The sequence below is a fragment of the Theropithecus gelada genome, chromosome 5 (genome assembly GCF_003255815.1).
Source record: "Theropithecus gelada isolate Dixy chromosome 5, Tgel_1.0, whole genome shotgun sequence".
Classification (NCBI taxonomy): domain Eukaryota; kingdom Metazoa; phylum Chordata; class Mammalia; order Primates; family Cercopithecidae; genus Theropithecus; species Theropithecus gelada.
Genome location: NC_037672.1, coordinates 54,897,050 through 54,918,056, shown reverse-complemented (window position 1 = coordinate 54,918,056; position 21,007 = coordinate 54,897,050). Strand labels below are relative to the sequence as shown.

Sequence of the window (21,007 nt, the reverse complement as noted above, 5' to 3'; positions counted from 1 at the left end):
TATTCATCACAAAATACAGACAGCTATTTTAATTATAATAATTGTGCACCTGGTTCTTCTTACAGCAGGTTCACATTTGCATATCTGCCTCCCGGATAGAGACAGATAACTAAGAATTTCTCTATCTGCCCACAATCTATACCTGGCTTTCTGTACATTTTCTTGCATAACCTTAGGGATTATAATTGTAGCCTGACTATCTCCAATCCACTTTCATGTGGCAGTCTTGGTAATCTTTCTAAAATGCAGCATGATCAAATCAGTCTCCTACCCACTGCATTTAGGATGAAAGGAAAGCTCCATAGGTTGGCATGTAGGGCCCTTCGCTATCAGTTTCTGGCTGACCTTTCCTGTCCTATTTCATATCACTGCCCTCCTCATAATCTTTGCCTTGAAATTCTGCTCCTCCTCTTGGTTTGTGTTCTTTTTTTGGGAACTGGGCCTTCCTCTACTTCCCTTAACCTGGCTTAGACTAATCTTTGCTCCTTTTTCCTCCCTCCTCAGTGCCAGCATCTCCCTCTCGTCATCTACACCATTTTCCCCTAAGTGCGGGTTGGCTGTTTAATTTTATATATACATACACACAAACACACACACACACACATATACACACACACACACACACACACACATATATATATATATATATTTTTTTTTTAGTTAGTGTCTCATTCTGTCACCCAGGCTGGAGTGCAGTGGCATGATCATACCTCAATGCATCCTCGATCTCCAGGGCTTAAGTTATCCCCCTACCTCAGCCGCTGAAGTAGCTGGGACCTCGCCAAGTAGTTGTGCACGACCACGCCTAGCTAATTTTTTTGCTTTCTGTAGATACAGGATCTCACTATGTTGCCTAGGCTGGTCTTGAACTCCTGGGTTCAAGTGATCCTCCTGCCTCATCCTCCCAACGTGCCGGGATTATAGACATAATCTACCGTGCCTGGCCTTATTCTATTTTTAATCATAAGTATATGCTCAGGTTAAGATTTATTTATGCCGGGTGTGGTGGCTCACACCTGTAATCCCAGCACTTTGGGAGACCAAGGTGGGCAGATAACCTGAGGTTGGGAGTTCGAGACCAGCCTGACCAGCATGGAGAAATACCCATCTCTACTAAAAATACAAAATTAGCTGGGCATGGTGGCGCATACCTATAATCCCAGCTACTTGGGAGGCTGAGGCAGGAGAATCAGTTGAACCCAGGAGGCGGAGGTTGTGGTGAGTTGAAATTGCGCCATTGCACTCCAGCCTGAACAACAGGAATGAAAATTCACATCAAAAAAAAAAAAAAAATTCATTTATATACTTTGGGGGAAGAAATTAATGCCCTTTGAGATATACACGCAGTCATTTGGAAGAACATAATTTAAACTGCTGGCTTAAAACGCTTGGATCTTGCACAACTGCAGAGTTTAGAAGTACGTCAGCTTGACCAAACAGATGTCCATGTTGTGAGGCTGGGTACATTCCTCACCTGCCTCTATCTTAATGTTGTTTTCCCTCCTCATGGGCTATTTAGGTGCTCTGAGAATACATCCTGTGAGCTTCTATGAGTCCCAGGGGTTTTACTAATTTGTTTTTAAATTTTAAGTAAAACCATGGCTGAAAATTGTCAGGTAATATCCTAGGAGTCCTTATATGAAGCAGCAGCTAAAAAGTCCCATCATCATATTTAAAAGGGAGATTTTTTTCGGGGGTAGGGGGTTCTGTTTAAAATAAAAAAAAAAAAGCACCGATGTCAGAAATATGCTTCACCTTATTAGAAATATCATCTGAAATGTATGAGACTAGGTTGTCAAAATTAAGAAAGTGCTGGAATTTCACTGAGTGTGCTAAAAATGTAATTTAAGAATTCCTGTTAGGAAGATGATGGAGGAAAGTGTAGCTAACAAAGCTAAATATGTGCAACTCCATTACATAATTACTCTCCTTTTGTTTATGTCTGAAATTTAAAAAGTAGATACAAAAAAATTTTTAACGTAGATATAGTGTAATCACTTTTTAAAATAGCCTTCTTATTGACTATTTTTATAAAGTGACCCGCAGAAGAGAGACAGGCATTTTAAAAAATAATAACTCACTGGCATGACTATCCTTTTTTATTCATTATGAGAAAATTAATTTGATTTAGTCTTTTTAAATAGCCAGTCACCATTCAGGAAATAAATCAATAGAAATGTGTATTGGAATTATTTATTTACTTGCTTGTTTCTGCCACCACACTGGAATGTCATGAAAATAGGAGCTCTGTCTTTGTCATCAGTATGGCTTGTCACCTAGCACACTGCCTTAAGAATATTGATGTAAATGGAATGAGCTACTCTCTGAACCAAAGTTACATCATCTTCAACAAAATTTTTGCAAAATTACATTCTTCAATTCCAAAGGCAGGAAAATAAAATTATCACACTTCCACTGTCAACATCATTTACTAAGTTGACCACAGTTTGAAGAGCCCTATAGGAGATACTATGGGATGGTACAAAAAGAACACAAAAAAGGAAAACATTTTAGATAGAAGCGGTAAAAGTTTTCAGATTATGATATATTACCATGCTTATACATGTTTCACAATGAAATGTATTCATTATATAGCAAAAACGTTAAAATATTTGTTATTGATTAGAATAGAGCTCAGTCTCTGTTAGAAACCTTTAAAAGGCGCACACACACTTTGTAAGAGGTGACTCCTGTCCCATCCTGCTCAGGGATGACCAAAACTTTCATCCTAGATAGATACACCACCAGGTTTCATCAGGGACACCTTAATTATTTTATCTGTCTAGGTAAACCAATCTCCCGATAGGAGGATATGGAGTAGTGTGAAAAGTTATATTTTGGAAAACAATCCACGGAAAATTAAGTCAAGTAGCCAAAGGTTTAATTTGGAATTGCAAATATCCATCAATTAGGTTTTCAATTATGTGGACAATAAAAGAGTTGAGGAGCAGAGCAGTAGAGACAAAATTAAAAAGGAAAGAACAGAAGGCAGGGAGGGGCTTATTTTCATACATTATACCAATTTACATTACACATCATACTGAATTTAAGTAAGGTGCTTTTCTTCATCCAAATAATTTCACCCATTTTAAACTATAAAATATTGGAGGTGAAATATCATCTGGGCCATTTGATGTAATCTTTCTGCGTCCCTTTCAGGAAGGAAGGTGCAACCACACAATGAAGACAGCCTGTTGCTTTCCTTGGTATGTTCACAACAGGAACAGGAATCAGGCAGCGACTTAACTAGACCTGAAGTTTCCCCTTCTTCCCAACGGTCTATTTGCCAAAGCCCCCTGAACCTATTAGAATTTTCTGAGGTTGGGCTGGTGGAGGGCAGAAACCCGGAGGCTAGATTCAGGAGACCTGGTTTCCCATGCCACTTAGTAGCTTGTGACACTGAGCACAATACTTACTTTTCAGCGCTTCGGTTTCATTATTTGGGAAATGGGAACAATATATCTGTTTTATAAGATTGTTGTGAAGATAAAACAGGCCTGTGTGTGAAAGGCCTTTTCTAAATTGTAAAGCCCTCCCCAGATGTTAGTTATTATCTCCTTTAAAGGGCACACAATCTGTTTCAATAGTACAGGAGGCTGCAAAAAGGCTCCTTGACACTTTTTGCTCAGAACTTGACCCTGAGCTTAATCTCGCCGTAAAGTGAAAGGGTTCTTGCGCCCCCACAGCAACCCGGGGCAGGGTCACCCTCGCGACCGGGGCGGTCACTGCCGTATTCCGTCCTGAGCTGCCGCTCCCCCACGATCCTCCCACCAATCCCGGGAGGGCCGCGACGTCCCTTGCCGCTTGGGTGGCGCCAGCTAGAGGGCGCGGGTCGGGGCGGAACCCGGTACCGCCGCTCGGGAGAAGGTGGGGGCGGGGTGAGGGGCGTGGCCTTGGGGCGCCCTGGCGGCCGGCGCGCGGAGCTTCCCAGCCTGCTAGCGAGCGACGGGCGCGCGCGGCCCCTGCGCACTCGGCCGCCGCCTGCGCGCGTTGCGGCCGCAGCTGCACCCTTTCCTCCGCGGTTCCGCAGCCGAGCCCCGGCAGGACGCGCTCCTTTGCGTTGTCTGCACTCGCGCCCCTTCCCACCGCAACAGGTCAGGGGAGGGCGGAGGTGACGAGGGCGCCCGACCCGGGACTAGAGGACGGAAGGGTCTAGAAGGTGAGCGCAGCCCTGCGCCCCCCAGGACTGGGGGTCGGTCCGCCTGGCCCCCGACGCCGCCGCCGCGGACTTCTCGGAAGCCTAGGCTCTCCCCGCCTCTCTGCCGGCTTCCCAGCAAGCTGACTCAAGTCGCTGGCGTTCCCACTTTTCCGGAGGGAGCCTTCGGGGAGAACGGGCGAGGGCGCAGAGCTCTCACTGCCCTACTTGCGATCCCGCGGCAGGTAGCGCGTAGAAAAACGGGACGGGGACACGGGAAGATACTCATGCTCCTTCCTCACCCCCAGCCCCCAAATCAGACGTTTGCCTGTGCACCCCGCGTTTTGTGGAGAGCTGTCCCGTTGTTGGGACCTGCTCCCTGAGTTGCGTAATGAGTCCCAGAAGTTTCTAGGGGGGAGGGGCGGGGAAAAGCGGGATTCTTCTCTCCTGCACCCCGGGACCCTCCCCTGTGCCTGTCGTGGAGAGAGATGAGGGCCTCCCGTCGCGTCTCACTGAGAGCAGGAGGGAGAGGTGTGTCGGTGGTCCGTAGTCTCCGGGGAGGAGTTGGAGCCACATTCTGAGACTTACTTCTGGGACAGAGGGAGAGGCGTCTTCAGAGTGTGGGACTGGCTAATTTCTCCTGATAATGCTTTTTTCCTTCGGGTGTCCCATCCTCTGTGACCGTCGCACCCCCACCCTCCGACAGTGCGAGCGCCGGAGCCGGGGAATGAGAGGGGAGAGAAGGTGGAGAGTGTGAATCACACGTTACCTTAGTGTGATGGTAGTTACATTAATGGAGCTGCGACGGGCCTGCGGGCGGTTCGATACCGTCCTGATAGTTTTCCCGGAGCTTCTCCACCACCAGGACCCGCATATTGTTATGCAAATCATCCCGGGAAGGCACTTGGCTTTGGAGGTGGAGATGTGTCCGAATCTCCTGTGAACCAGTCTCTGTTGGGGGAAAGGCCTTGCAGCCAAGTGATTTGTTTTATTTAAGGGTAGAGCGGAGATAATTTTAACCCCCTCTTCGTGCAGGTTGTGGGGTGTGACGGGGAAACCAGACTGATTTAAAACCTTCAGTGCAAACCTGTAAATTAAGGCGAAGACCCAGTGTTCCCTGGGACAGTTGCAAAGTGAGAAGAGCTCAGAAACTGAGGCACAGGAACATTAGGTAGGAGTCTGAGAGGCGTGGAGAATTTGGCTTGTGCAAGATTATTTCAGAGCAAGGTCATGCGGTGTGTGTAGAAGGTAGGTGGCCGTGGGATACTTCTCTCAGACCTGCGTGGTGTCGGCCTCTGGGTGGGGATAAAAGTCACAAAAAAGACCTTTGGACCCAAGAGTCTAGGTTTATTTCTCTGGGACTGAAGAATACCTAGGCATGGCCCTGTTTCAATGTTTACTTCCTCTGTCTAATGTATTTCCTTAGCTCGCCTTTCATCTTTAGTGGGAAGGATTCCTTGAGTGGATATTCTGGAAGTAGATTCACAGGAGAATGGAAAACTCTGGATGGGTTTGCCTGCTTTAATTTCAAGGTGTTGTCTCTTGTGGATGTTGGAAAGTATTGTACTTGAATATTTGAAGATAAATATGCAGAAAAACAGTGGTGAGAACTAAAGGAAAACGATCCAAGGGGAGACGAGGAGAGAAAGCAAGAGAATACCTAAGTAGTACGTAAAACTAGAGAAACTCATTGGACGGAGAGAACCAAGGAAATAATTTGGGATAGATTTGGTCACTTTGAGACAAGTAGAGATTGAAGAGTGGGACTTTTGGGGAAAATGAGTTTAGATATTGGAGACTTTTCTTTTTTCAAATATAACTTACAAGGATGATGAGGCTGGAGATGTGGGACTTGCAGGTATGCTGCTGTGAATTCTTTGCTTTCCACCTGCAAGAAAATGAACTGTTAAATATTAATCTGCCTTATTCATTCACTGTAACAATTGAATTTGTGTCTTTGGCATTTGCTTAACTCTTCAACTTTGCAAAAATATAATTTTGAAGAATAACAGTGTGTTAAATTAGCATACAAAGATCATTTAGAGATTGAAAATTTATGACAAAAGTCCAGGCCATTTTAAACATTGCTTTCTCCTACATGCATAACAGGCATGCATTTTTTGCCACCAGAATCACTAATCTGCTATAGGGTAATAAGACCATGTCAAAACTAGCTGTCTCTTCTGTTTCCTCTCTGGTTTAACTGAATTTCGCAGAGCTGGTTGAGGTGAAAGTTACTTTTTTAATTGACTGAGATACTTGCTTAATTAGATTTTGGATTAAATTTGGAAGAGACTGTTCAATTAAAATACATATATATGAGTTACGTCTTTATCAGACACCTCTACAAGTCACTTTATTTATTTTTGAGACAGGTTCTTACTCTGTCACCTAGGCTGGAGTGCAGTGGCACTATCATAGCTCGCTGCAACCTCCAACTCCTGGGCTCATGGGATCCTCCCTCCTCAGCCTCCCAAATAGCTGGGATTACAAGCATGTGTCACCATGCCCGGCTAATTTAAAAAATCTTTTGGTAGAGATGGATTGGGGTGGGGAGGAGGGTCTCCCTACGTTACCCAGGTGGGTCTTGGAACTCCTGGCTCAAGCAGTCCTCCCACTTTTGCCTCCCCAAGTGCTGAGATTACAGGTGGAAGTCACCATGCCTGGCCTACAAGTCACTTTAGCCAGGTAATTGTTTAGTTGAAGTTTCATATTGCCTTGAAAGTTGAAAAGAAGGGTGAAAAAATTGAGCTTAGAAAGGGTAAACTTGTTTTCAATATTTTTTTGAAAAGCTGATAGAGTTCTATGTTCAATTCTGTAATTTGTGGGCCCAAAGTTCCTTTATTTCAGGGCTCTAGACCATTAACTAATTTTGGGGGAGGTTGAGAAAGTATGTTGGAGAGAGTGCAAATTAAGGAACCTCATTGGGGCTGGGCGCAGTGGCTCATGCCTGTAATCCCAGCATTTTGGGAGGCCAAGGCGGGTGGATCACTTGAGGTCAGGGGTTCGAGACCAGCCTGACCAACATGGCGAAACCCTGTCTCTGCTGAAAATACAAAAATTAGCTGGGCATGATGGTGTGCTCCTGTAATTCCACCTACTTGGGAGGCTAAGGCAGGAAAGTCACTTGAACCCAGGAGGCGGAGGTTGCAGTGAGCCGAGATCATGCCACTGCACTCCAGTCTGGGCCACAGAGCAAGACTCCATCTCAAAAAAAAAATAAAGTAAAATTAAAAAAAAGGAAAAGGAAAAAAGGAACTGTATTTACCATAAGTATACAGAGTTTCATAAGTGATATTTTCCTCATTAAATAATAAATTCAACAATGGTTTCTCTTCCCAAGTGATGTTTAATTGGCAGTTGCTTTCTAGTAGTCTCTTTTTTTTAATACACAGTAGAAGCTTATTTAATATTGTTGATTTGGATCTTAGATTTTAAAATCGATTACATAAACTCTGTAATCCATTTATTAACATTCTGCCACAGCATGAAAATAAATGTGAAATATGTGGCTCTTTGTAGGTACACATCCATTATTCCTGATTGTTTATATCTGGGCAACAGATAGTTACAGACTTGACACCATGAGACCCCCAAGGTCATCAGGGTTGCTAATAGGAGTTTTTGTTGTATGCCTTAGGACAGAACTTCAGTAGTATTCCCGAAGGGAAGAAAATCAGCTGATTTTCTTAAATTATCTGGCCCATTTTAAACATGACTAAGGATTTCTTGCTAGAGTGACTTTTTCCTATTAAAAGACTGAGATTATTATGACAAATAATGCCTGAAGGAGTCAATTACATCATTAATATAATATCTCATATTCATTCCTAATACCGTGTAAGTATTGAGTAGCTTCTGTGAGGCAGACAGTATCCTAAGCGTTGGAGAAATTGTGATGGTAACATGATGAAGAAAGAAAAAGGGCCTGTGCAGATGGAACTTATATTGGCACTTTACTGTTTACCAACAGCTTTCACATGGCGTAATCATTTAAGCCTAATTGTGACTCTGAAATTGGAATTCATTTTCCATTTTAAAATCAGGAAATTGAGTTGAAGAAGTTAAGTGACTTGACTCTGTGACTCAAAGCCTGGTGCCCTTTCTACTATGGTACACTGTGTTGGCTATGTTGATGTGTGGTTTCCTGTTTTTCAAGAATTACAGCTTGACTCTAAAATATAAATAGTGTTTCTCCTTGGGTAAGTAATTCTTTCTGGTCATTATGGGAATAAAAACAAGTATTTTCATTTAGGATTTTGAACATTTGTGCCTCCAAAGGAAAAAATTATGCAAACCTATTTAACAGACACGTGGTGCTTATTTGCACTAGATAAGAATCCTTACCTTTCTAAAAATTAAATACAGGGCATTACAGACTAGCTGCCTTAGTGCTTGAAAACTATTATTCAACTTGTGAAAGCTCAGTTTATAAATTTTTGAGAGCATATCCCTGTGTAAATCAGGACATACTCATACCATTTCCTCCTCTCTTATAGATACAGTGAATATGTGCAGTCTGGCAGTAGTTCTCAGACCTATAATGTACTCCTGAAAGGCTTGTGAAAACACAGATGTGCTCCTCTTACCCATCCCCCGAGTTTCTGATCCAGCAGGTCTAGGGTAATGCCCAAGAATTTGCATGTGTAACGTGTTCGCGGCTGATATTGATGCTGTTATTTCTAGAACAACACTTTGAGAACCACTGTGGTATAGCGGAGAGTTTAAAAAGGTTTCTGAGTCAGACAGCTTGGGTTTGAATCTTGGATTGCTACCTACAAAGCTGTCAGACCTTAGGCAAATTACTTTTTTTCAAGAACTATGAAGGCTGACCGAGCACTGCTGCTTATGCCTGTAATTCTAGCACTTTGGGAGGCAGAGGCAAAAGGGTCATTTGAGCCCAGGAAATTTGAGACTAGCCTGGACAACAAAGTGAGACCCCTTCTTTAAACAACAGCAACAACACTTGTGAAGTCTGAGATTTTACCCTACTCTCAAGCTAACTAACCTGCCACAGTTTCACAGACCCCTGGGTTAGAGAGGAATGAATGACTGTATCATCAAGATAGCTGCAGCCAGAATATCAACATTTTCTTACTCTGGTTTCCTAAGCCCCCATTTTCCAAAGGGTTATGTGAAGAGAGGAAGAGAGCCAAGTGACACATGCAAAAACAGTGGGTTGCATTAACAGGAAGGGAATCCTGAGTTTAGGGAATCCTAATCTTTTTGTGTGTGTGTGAGAGAGTGTCTCACTCTGTTGCCCAGCCTGGAGTGCAGTGGTGCAGTCTCGTCTCACTGCAACCTTAGCCTCCCAGGTTTAAGCAGTTCTCCTGCCTCAGCCACTCGAATAGCTGGGATCACAGGCATGTGCCACCACGCCCACCTAATTTTTGTAATTTTAGTAGAGAGGAGGTTTCACCACGTTGGCCATGCTAGTCTTGAACTCCTTACCTCAGATGACCCACCCGCCTCAGCCTCCCAAAGTGCTGGGATTACAGATGTGAGCTGCTGCACCTGGCCTCCCTAGTCTTTTATAATTGTCAGTAAGCATATTTGCTCTTCACAGGGAGATTTTATCTTCTTGTTGTTTTTTTTCCCTAATCATTAGAACCCGTGAAGGTAGGGGCTGGGTGGGCATGGTGGCTCATGCCTCTAATCCCAGCACTTTGGAAGGCTAAGGTGGGTGGATCACTTGAGGTCAAGAGTTTGAGACCAGCTTAGCCAACATGATGAAACCCTGTCTCGGCCGGGCGCGGTGGCTCAAGCCTGTAATCCCAGCACTTTGGGAGGCCGAGACGGGCGGATCACGAGGTCAGGAGATCGAGAACATCCTGGCTAACACGGTGAAACCCCGTCTCTACTAAAAATTACAAAAAACTAGCCGGGCGAGGTGGTGGGTGCCTGTAGTCCCAGCTACTCGGGAGGCTGAGGCAGGAGAATGGCGTGAACCCGGGAGGCGGAGCTTGCAGTGAGCCGAGATCCGGCCACTGCACTCCAGCCTGGGTGACAGAGCAAGACTCCGTCTCAAAAAAAAAAAAAAAAAAAAAAAAGAAACCCTGTCTCTACTAAAAATACAAAAATTAGCCGGGTATTGTGGTAGACACCTGTAATCCCAGCTACTCGGGAGGCTGAGGGAGGAGAATTGCTTGAACCGGGCAGCAGAGGTTGCAGTGAGCAGAGATCGAGATTGTGCCACCGCACTCCAGCCTGGGTGACAGAACGTGACTCCGTTTCAAAACAAACAAAACCTGTGAAGGGAGAGTTTTATCTTGATTATACTGCATAGTAAACGTGCTGCCCTTAGTGGTAGGACACTGTCCCTACTTTCCAAGGCTATTCACCATACAAACATCTTTAAAGATAATTTGGAACAGCCAGGTGCAGTGGCTCATGCCTGTAATCACAGCACTTTGGTAGGATGATGTGGGAGGATTGCATGAGCTCATGAGTTTGAGACTAGCCTGAGCAACATAGTGAGATCTCATCTCCACAAAAATTAAAAAAAAAAAAATAGCCAGGTGGGCTGGCCACGGTGGCTCACGCCTATAATCCCAGCACTTTGGGAGGCCAAGGCGGGTGGATCATTGAAGTCAGGATTGAGACCAGCCTGGCCAACATGGTGAAACCCTGTCTCTACTAAAAATACAAAAATTAGCCCAGCGTGGTAGCACGTGCCTGTAATCCCTGCTACTCGGGAGGCTGAGGCAGGAGAATTGCTTGGGGGTGGAGGTTGCAGTGAGCCAAGATCATGCCATTGCACTCCAGCGTGGGCAACAGAGCAAGACTCTGTCTCATAAATAAATAAATAAATAAAATAAAAAATAGCTAGGCATGGTGTTGCATGCCTGTAGTCCCAGCTACTCAGGAGACTGAGGCGGGAGGATTGCTTGAGCCTTGACCTAGGCTGTAGTGAGCTGAGATCCTTCCACTGTACTCCAGCCTGGGCAACAGAGCAAGACCCTGTCTCGAAAAAGATAATCTGAAACAAAACAAAGACAATTGATGCCTCTGCTTGTAAAAATATGCACAAATACCACAGACCCATGGAGAAATTGTCTCCCAACACCTTTCCAATCCTCCGTTGTTTTTTTTTTCCTTATAAAATGGAGCGAGCAGTATAGCAGTATCTCCTTTATTGAGTACTTGAACAGATTAAAGGGACTAAGATCTGGCAAGTTCTTGGAGCAGAGCATAGTAAGTGCTACATAAATGTTTGCTATTATTATTCCTGAAGGAAGAGATTGTGTTCTCAGTCTTTTTTTTTTTTTTTTTATGGTAAATATTGTCTCATAAGATGAAGTAATTGGTTTACTTTGAATAAATTGCAAACTCTGAGTTTGTTCCAAGAAACTTTTGTAAGGGTCCAAATTCTGAAATGAGGACAATGCCTTGTACGATATTTTGCCAGCCCACAGGGAATGAGGCAGAGACGTTTTCTACCAATATTCATGTGCTTTTCTGTGTTTCCCAGCTTCTTTATGGTTACACAGAATCAGGTGACTCATCTGTCCAGATAAGCAATGAGTCACAGATAAGCAATAAACATTTATTTATTTATGTAGCATAAGTTAACTCCATCTAGTAGTAAGTACTATGAAAAAATAGAAGTGTGGCCAGCACTGCTATTTTTCTCCTCAGTAGCCATTCCTGTTGGTTCTTGTTGTCACTAAGAGAACTTTAATTGCTAAGAGACTACATTTGTCCAGTCTTGGGTAATAGATCATGTTTGTTCTCAGCCAGTGGTGACAGTTTGTATCTTGATTTACCTGCTTCCTTTAAAGCTAGAAGAGCCCAGGTGACCTAGTTCTGGTTTTTTTCTTAGTCAAGATTTTTGGGAAGGATTTTCCTTTTCTGACAAAAATAGACAAATATGTCAGGCAGAGCTGCACCTTCCTCTTCTCCTCTTCATGCCTTGAATGTGAATGAGATATCTTGTTTATAAGATGTACCATGACAAGCATAAAGACAACATGCTAAATAGGCAGAGCAGAAAAAGTCAGAGTTCCTGATGCCCTCATTGCATAGCTAACAGCATGCCAAGTAGCCACCCTCTTCTAGACTTTCTATAGGAGAAACATAAACTTCTATTAATTTAAAAAGTTGTTACTTGCAGCTAAACACATTCCTAACCCATATAGTAAGCATAATGGAGTAGAGAGTACTCATATGGAGAAGAGAGTACTCTACTCCATTACGGCTGGAGAGAGTCCTTGAGGGACAGCATTGTTACATTACCTTTGAGAGTCAGTGAAGGCCTCTCTGAGAATGTGTCATTGAGCTGAGTGCCTAATGATCAGAGGGAGCCAACAACATGTGGGATGTGTACTTGAGCGTAGGGTAGCTCCAGAACCCCACTGAACAAAACTTCAAAGTGGAGAAGAGATAGTTGGGGAAATTGTATTCCTTTATGGATTTCTGAGCTTGTGAGGTCCATACGTATTGAGAGCCTAGAGGAACTGTAGATAATCAGATCAGTTTGGGGTCCTGGGAGATTATGATCTCTCCCAGGGGGTAGATCTCTCTACTTGGAGTAGAGTTCTAGAGAATCAGACTAAAACAGAATGTATGACCCATGACTTATCCCTGACACATTGCCTATTACCAAGAGACTGTTATTCCTGGGTAAAGGAGAAGTATAAATGACGAGGGACTAACCAGCTTACAGGCCTCTGGTCTCTGGACAGAGTAATTTTTCTCATATTCTCCTTTGGAAACTAGATTGTGGTCCTGGGACTGGGGAACTACTTGCTCTGTTTGTCCAGTTGAAAGGTTCCCAGGCTGGGCACAGTTGCTCACACCTGTAATACCAGCATTTTCGGGACCAGCCTGGACAACATGGCAAACTCCTGTCTCTACAAAAATACAAAAATTAGCCAGGTGCGGTGGCTCATGCCTGTAATCCCAGGACTCTGGGAGGGCAGATCACCTGAGGTCGGGAGTTTGAGACCAGCCTGACCAACATGGAGAAACCCTGTCTCTACTAAAAATACAAAAAAATCAGCTGGGCATAATGGTACATGCCTGTAATTCCAGGTAGTCGAGAGGCTGAGGCAGGAGAATCGCTTGAACCCCGAAGCATAGGTTGTGGTGAGCCAAGATGTGCCATTGCACCCCAGCCTGGGCAACAAGAGTGAAACTGTGCCTTAAAAAAAAAAAAGAAAAATTAGCCGGGCATGGTGGCACACATCTGTAGTCCCAGTTACTCTGAAGGCTGAGGTGGGAAGTTTGCTTGGGCTCAGAAGGTGGAGGTTGTAGTGAGCCATGACTGTGCCACTGCATTCCAGCCTGGGTGACAGAGCAAGACTCTGTTAAAAAAAAAAAAAAAAAGAAAAAGAAAGAGAGAAAGAGAGAAAGAGAGAAAGAGAGAGAGAGAGAAAGCAAGCAAGCAAGCAAGCAAGCAAGCAAGCAAGCAAGCTTCCCTAGTGTATGGAGTTGCCGCAGCACATGGTTTGGCCAGCCAAAAAAATAACTAAAACAACTACTACCATTTATTGAATGTTTACCATGAGCCAGTCATTGTGCTAAGACTTTTACAAATATTATTTTACGTTACCCGACAACAATCCCATGAAACCGTATATTACTGATGAGAAAGCTGAGGCCTTAGAGAAGAAGAATAATTTTCTCGAGGTTTTTTTTTTTTTTTTTTTTTTTTTTTTGACAAGAGTCTCGCTCTGTCACTCAGAATGGAGTGCAGTGGACTCCGCTCACTGCAAGCTGCATCTCATGGGTTCGTGCCATTCTCCTGTCTCACCCCCCGAGTAGCTAGAACTACAGGCGCCCAACGCCACACCTGGCTAAATTTTTTTGTATTTTTAATAGAGACAGAGTTTCACCGTGTTAACCAGGATGGTCTCAATCTCTTGACCTCGTGATTTGCCAGCCTTGGTCTCCCAAAGAGCTGGGATTACAGGCGTGAGCCACCGTACCTGGCCTGGAGGTCTTATAGCTGGTTGCAAAGCGGATCTTCTACCAGCATGTCATAAAGACTCTCGAGAGTAGGTTCCCCAGAGTGTACTAGGTTTGGAAGCACTTAATGACCTAAGTGAACACAGTATTTGAAAACATCTTGAGTCACTTTTTATATTCATCTTCTCTCTTTTTTTCTCTCTCTATATGTATGTGGTGTGAGTGTCCATACAACTTACATATATGTAATTTTTATACTCACACATATATACTCACACATATATGTATATATACTCACACATATATGTGTATACACACTCTTGAATTGTGAATTGTTTATTTGGGGAAGAAAAGCAGTTTGATACACATGACACTTTAATTTCTGAATAAATTTGGTAAGCAAGAGAAGGAGGACTATAGAAGGGTCACTTAGATAGTAACGTACATTCCTGCCATGGAACATTCCAAAATGAAAGAAAGTTTGCATCACATAAAATTTAATGTGGATATAGCTGCTACGATGTGTCAGTGTGCTAGGTATTTTAGCTTGGTGATATGATATATGCTTCTCTGTTACTCTAGGTAGCAAGCTCTCCGTTTTACACGTAGGGGCATGGAGGCTTAAGTTGTCCAAGGCGATCATGCAGCTCACTTGAGCCTAGCTTCTTTCTGCTGTACAGCACTATGCTGTTTTTAAATAGAGCCAAGTTAGTATCTTCCCTATTTTCTTTTCTTTTCTTTTCTTTTTTTTTTTTTTTTGAGGCAGGGCCTTGCTCTTTCACACAGGCTGAAGTGCAGTGGTATGATCACAGCTCACTGTAGCCTCCACCTCCTGGGTTCGAGCTACCCTCTCACCTCAGCCTTTTGAGTAGCTGGGACCGCAGACCTGTGCCACCTTGCCCAGCCTTTCCCAATTTTTTTTTTTTTTTTTTTTTTTAATAAGACAGTCTTGCTCTGTTACCCAGGTTGCAGTGCAGTGGCACAGATCACAGTTCACTGCAGCTTCCTCCTTCCTGGGCTCAACCTATCCTCCTGCCTCAGCCTCCTCAGTAGCTAGGACTACAGGCATGTGCCACCATGCCCAGCTAATTTTTCTATTTTTTGTAGAGACAAGATGTCAGTACCTTGCGAGGGCTAATCCTGAACTTAAGCAGTCCTCCTACCTCGGTCTCCCAAAGTGTTGGGATTACAGGCATGAGCCACCATGCTTGGCCCGTGGAGGATTATACTGAAAGATTGATATCATAACAGAATAAAAAGTGAAGATGCCCTTTTACATCTCCTGCTCTGGCCCCTTCCCCAAATCTCTTCCCTTTCCGGAAAACTACTATTAACAGTTTGGTATATGCTATTCCAAACTGTGTGTGTATGCATAAACTTAATAATAAAGCATTAAACAAACAAAAAACTTGGCTCATATTGTACATTTTATTTAGATCTTGCTTAGATAAACCTATGTAGTTCTTTTTGATATTTTAAGGCATCTCATTATGATGTATCATAATTAGCCATTTTTAAAATGATATGTATTAGGTTGTTACCAGTTTTCTTACTCTTACAAGCAATATTTTATTGCACATACCTCCTTGTACACATGTGACTGTATTTTAAGGAATGATTCCTTAAAGGAGAATTGCTAAATTGAAGCATACACTAAATTCCTTTCTTGGTGGTTTAGAATAATAATTTCCTGACTATAGTAGGCCACCATTTGAACCTAACATAACCTAACATTCATAACGTATCGTAGTGTGTATCTGGGCTCTTCATACAGCTGTGGAAATCACACATCACCCTCAACAGCCTTGCTTAGGCTGACTTTGGTCTTTGTTGTGAGACACAACTGAGATATCAGTCAGTAATCTCATGATGCAGCCTTCCTGCCCCTCTCTCCCTCTGTGGGGAAAGATCAAGCCTCTCGCGAAGTTAAGCATTTTAGTTGCACAGATAGGTCCCTGGCTGTGTCCAGGGGCTCGATTCCTCAGAAGCTATGGTCTCTCTCACTTTGAACCCCATTCACCTACCCGAGAATCTGTAGTGCTCCTGAGCGGTGAGACCTAGGGCATTGCTCACTCCTTCAGTCTTCTACTTGTCAGTCTTGAGGACCCTTTTTCATTACAGAACTCCATGGCTTGCTCCTCACTTTAAGTCTTTGCTCAAATGTTGTGTTCTCTGACCACCCTACATAAAACTATAGTACCCTACCTTGATTCCTCTCTGCACTCTATGCTCCCATTTTGCTTTTCTAACATCTATCTATTTTACTGAATGTGTCTTTGCTTACCTTCTGTAGTATGTAAGCTCAGTGGTAGCAAGAGTCTTTTCTTCACTCTATTTATTTTTTATGTTTTTTGAGACAGGGCTTTGCTGTGTTACCCAGGCTGGAGGGCAGTGGTGCAATCTTAGCTCACTGCAACCTACATCACCCCTCCCATCTGCATCCCTACTCAAGCAATCCTCCCACCTCAGCCTCCTGAGTAGAGTAGCTGGGACCACAGGCATGCACCACCACACCTGGCCATTTATTTTTAATTTTAGCAGAGACGGGGTCTTGTCATGTTGCCCAGGCTGGTCTTGAACTCCTGAGCGCAAGCATTCAGCCCACCCTGGCTTCCCAAAGTGCTGGGATTACAGGATTGAGCCACCACATCCGGCCCACTCTCTTTTTTTCTTAGTACCTGGCTTAGAGCAGATACTCAGGATACATTTGTTGGTTCTGTCAGTCAGTGAACAAACAAGTGAACTCAGGACCCCTCTCAGATTGATAGCCACCCAACAGCCCAACCTGTCTCCTTTCCTACTGTTATCATTGTCCACCAAAGAGCCCTAGGGGTGGGTGCTATTGGGTTGCAAGCAGGTTGAGCATCTTCATTGGGAGGGTCATGTGAGGAACTGCCATCAGGGACTCTTCAGGTGCCTCTACAGAGGTGTTATGAAGAATAATGCCAACAGGAATGCAATAGTGTTTTATTGATCACTTACTGTGTGCCAGCCCTGCAAGTCAAGAGAGAGAAAGTGTGAGCAGCGAAGGCAGGGGTAGAGCGAGGAATGCAGAGAAAGAGAAAAAGGAGAAAGTGAGCGATAGTAAGTGGTGAGGGAAGGGGAGGGAGAAGAGTGGGGATTGAGTTGGAGAATTGAGAAAACTTGCCTAGGGGGCCACTATTGCTGGTCAGAGGAGTGACACATGTTTGACCCTGAAAAGTAGATCTCTGCTAGTGTGAGTTAACTAGAATATTTGCAACATCCATGCTGCAATCTTTTGAGAGAGGAGATAGAGTGACAAATTATGTCTGCTAGTATGGAAACATTGTAGTTAGCAAGTCAGCAATTTAAATTCCATGGAGAGGGAGATAAAAGACCTTATCAGGAGTAAGAATAGAGCTATCAAGGACTATATTCAGTGTTTCAACCTCAGCCAAAATTGTAACAGCCTCTTAAACAGAGGTAAGTTAAAATGATTACAAATTTAATGTGTGTTTCCATTTGTATCAAATGGTTTGTCGAGTCTGTACTAAGATAATTTAGTAACATACCTTTGCCTTAAGGATGTTTGAAAAGTTTGAAAAGTAAAACTATTTAATACAAGTTAGGATAAGTGTAGTCAATTTATAAATACTCACTAGAGAGGGAAAAGGAAACAGCTGTAGACAGTGTTAACCATGAGGGGTTGTTTCCAGAGTTACACAAGATAGTAGCAAGACTATCTGCCCAGATTGGATACTAATTTTTCCCCCAAATTCAGTCTTGTTTTGAAAGAATGCTCAGTAGTTGTTTTATTTGAGTTTTGTTTTGATTAAGTACCTTTAATGAGTGGAAGTAAAATCTTAAGATTGATTGTTACCAGGACCCACTTTTCTTGTTAAGTGTTGCATTCTCCTGTGAGAATGACCTGTTGATTTCTTTTCTCTTGCATACTTGACACTCTTAACTTTTCTTCCTTTTAATTCTAGTGAGGATGCTGACACAACCTGTGACCTTAGGCAAATTACTTAAAACTGAGTCTACATTTCTTTTTTTCTTTCTTTTTTTTTTTTTATGATTTTGAGTCTCCATTTTCTTATCTATAAAATAGGATATTAGTATCTGCCTTGCAACTTTATTATAATGTATTAATGAAATGCCATTTTTCAAAGGGCTTATTTATATTTAACACAATGCTTGGCACAAAGTAGGCACCAGGGGAATGGTATTTCCTTTTCTCCTCCCCCTTCTCCTTATGGTAAACTTGTGCACATTGTTTTCTTGCTGAAATGGCTTTGAGAAGCAGCCTCACAGTTAAAAGTGCAATTGGCCTTTGATATATACTAGATAGTTTATTCATGCAACTTGGGAATTGGAGAACCATTTTCTAATTCAAATGAGAACTTGGAATTCTGTCTCCAGGAAAACTTCTTACAGGTCATGTGTATCCCTGAATTTACCCACAGGCTAATGTTCACGGGCTGCTGTTTGTTTCTCTTTCAGATGAACAGACTTGCCACTTTCCACTGACTGGGAACAATGGCATTTACGGAAAGAGTCAACAGCAGTGGCAGCAGGTAAGCATGGAATCTATGATTCAAAGACATGCTGATATTTAATTTTATAATCCACTTTTCAATGAATAAGTTTGGTCTTTTTCAGTTTTGCAACTTAAGAACTCACTGATGCAGGAAAATGTTTGAAATGTTCAGTTTTCTCTACATGAAGTCAAACTTGTTGGACTGGCTACATATTGTCGTTTAAAGCTAGCAACTGCCGAGACTGTTAACTCATTTTTTAAAAATGTGATGTTAATTTAAATGATTAAATCAGCATTCTAATGCTGTGTTCAGGATAACAAGATTGCACTGATTTGGGGAAAGCGTACACATGCTCAGCCTGTGCTTGAAATAAATAAACAAATCCACCTCATCCGGAAAGGTGTGAAGGAGGGAATTCCTTCATATTTATATTTTGCCCCTTTCACATCTCTCCCTCCAACTCTGCACACACAATTTAGTGCCTTCTTGCATGTAGTAATTGATCAGTTTTGATTGAGGGGATCATATTAACATTTTGAAGCAGTTTTAAACAGTAACTCATTTGACATTCAGAAAGAATTATCACTGATTAGTTTTTATTTAAACTATTAGCTACTAAAAAATATATATATATATATATATATATATATATTTTTTTTTTTTTGAGATGGAGTCTCACTCTGTTACCCAGGCTAGAGTGCAGTGGTGCGACCTCAATTCACTGCGACCTCCACCTCCCAGGTTCAAGCAATTCTCCTGCCTCAGCCTCCCAAGTAGCTGGGATTCACCAGGTTGACCAGGCTGGTCTTGAACCCCTGACCTCAGGTGATCCCCCTGCCTCGGCCTCCCAAAGTAGTGGAATTACAGGCGTGAGCCTCTGTGCCACACCAAAAACATATTAAATGTTTTTAAATATTACTACTACCCCTTGTAGTAACATTCTAGCAATTACAGAATTGTTTTTATTATTACTTTTATCATAATTTCTATTTATTAATTAAATTTTTTTTTTTTTTTTTTTTTTTTGAGACAAAGTTTTGCTCCTGTTGCCCTGGCTGGAGTATAGTGCCATGATCTTGGCTCACTGCAACCTCCGCCTCCCAGGTTCAAGTGATTCCCCTGCTTCAGCCTCCCAAGTAGCTGGGACTACAGGCACATGCCACCACATCTGGCTAATTTTTGTATTTTTAGTAGAGACAGGGTTTCACTATGTTGGTCAGGCTGGTCCCGAATTCCTGACCTCAGGTGATCCACCTGCCTCAGCCTCCCAAAGTGCTGGGATTACAGGTGTGAGCTACCATGCCCAGCCATAATTTCTATTTATGATAGAATTATTTTCCCCCTTCTTGCTACTGCATTTGACTAGTCTAAAAAATAAAAACATTATAGGAAATGTAGACTCGGACTTATTTAACTAATATTTATAATGCCACAGAATAGATGATGGTGCCTGCAATTGTGGACCATCCCAAATGTTCTCCCACTTCTCCCCCTTTCTGGTTCACTTAGGAAATGATTCAGTTCCTGGTCATCACTGTGGGCCTGTTAAACTTGGTTTACTCTCTCCCCTCACCAAAGGGAAGACAGTTGACCCTGACTGCTGCAATTCACATTCTGCTAGAGCCTGGGGGAAAGCTGTTATCATTTGTCTTTAGGTTTATTCATAATGTTGGGTTACACATACGTTTTACATTTTTATGTAGTTAAATGTCTTGTCCTTTATGGATTCTGGCCTTGATTGCACTTAGAAAGGTCTTTCCTCCTCCAAGATTGTGAAAATAATGTCATGTGTTCTTTGCTGGCACTTGTACGATTTCATTTTTGCATTTAAATCAGAACTTGTAAGCTGGTGGACTGTGGGACAGATCTGGTCAACATATGGGTTTTGGTTGGCCTGTCACAGAATTCTGAAAGAAATTATCTGCCAATGTTTTTTACTTAACAATCTTCTGTCTTCTCATGAAAAATTTAAGATTTAGCAACCCTGGGCTTGCATTGCCATGTAGCAGTGCTCAGACAGAATTGAATAGCTTCAGCTCTTTTAAGCAGAACACAGGCTTTCTAATTCAGAACTTCCCAAGTGGTATGCCATCAAATGCTTTTCAGGTGTGCCACGATATTGATTTCCCCCCACCCCTCCCCGCAAGCCTAAAGGTCAGCCAGAGCTCCTATCTAATTTCCCCCGCAGACATCTGCTTTGTCCGTTTGCCCCAGAGACTTGATGTAAAAAAAAAAAAGTTGAGAAAGCACTGACGCTTTTCAATTCGTTATAGCTCTCTGCACAGCCAGATTCACACATTTAGTTAGCTGCTTGACCCTCTTTGACTTTTTAATATTTTGATCCATATGTAGTTAACTTGAATATATTGTATATTTCATATTAATAGGAAAAGGTAAAGATGGGGGATGTTAGGGAACCATTTTTTTTTCTTTTTCTTTTTTTTTTTTTTTTTTTTTTTGA

At 42.7% G+C, this 21,007-nt stretch overlaps 1 protein-coding gene and 1 long non-coding RNA gene across 2 annotated transcripts in view; one reads left to right on the top strand and one right to left on the bottom strand.

The window, feature by feature from the left end:
• Positions 1-2,089: 2,089 nt before the first annotated feature.
• On the bottom strand, positions 2,090-3,993 carry LOC112624497. The gene is made up of 2 exons (XR_003119409.1): positions 3,417-3,993; positions 2,090-2,469 (listed from the first exon to the last, which is right to left on the bottom strand). It is a non-coding gene; the product is annotated as an uncharacterized LOC112624497 (long non-coding RNA).
• AFF1 (AF4/FMR2 family member 1) overlaps positions 3,921-21,007 on the top strand; it is a 208,126-nt gene continuing 191,039 nt past the window's right edge. The window contains exons 1-2 of the mRNA XM_025385115.1: positions 3,921-4,159; positions 18,509-18,582. Coding sequence (XP_025240900.1) covers positions 18,545-18,582 — 38 coding nt within the window. The 5' untranslated portion in view covers positions 3,921-4,159; positions 18,509-18,544. The remainder of the gene's footprint in view (positions 4,160-18,508; positions 18,583-21,007) is intronic.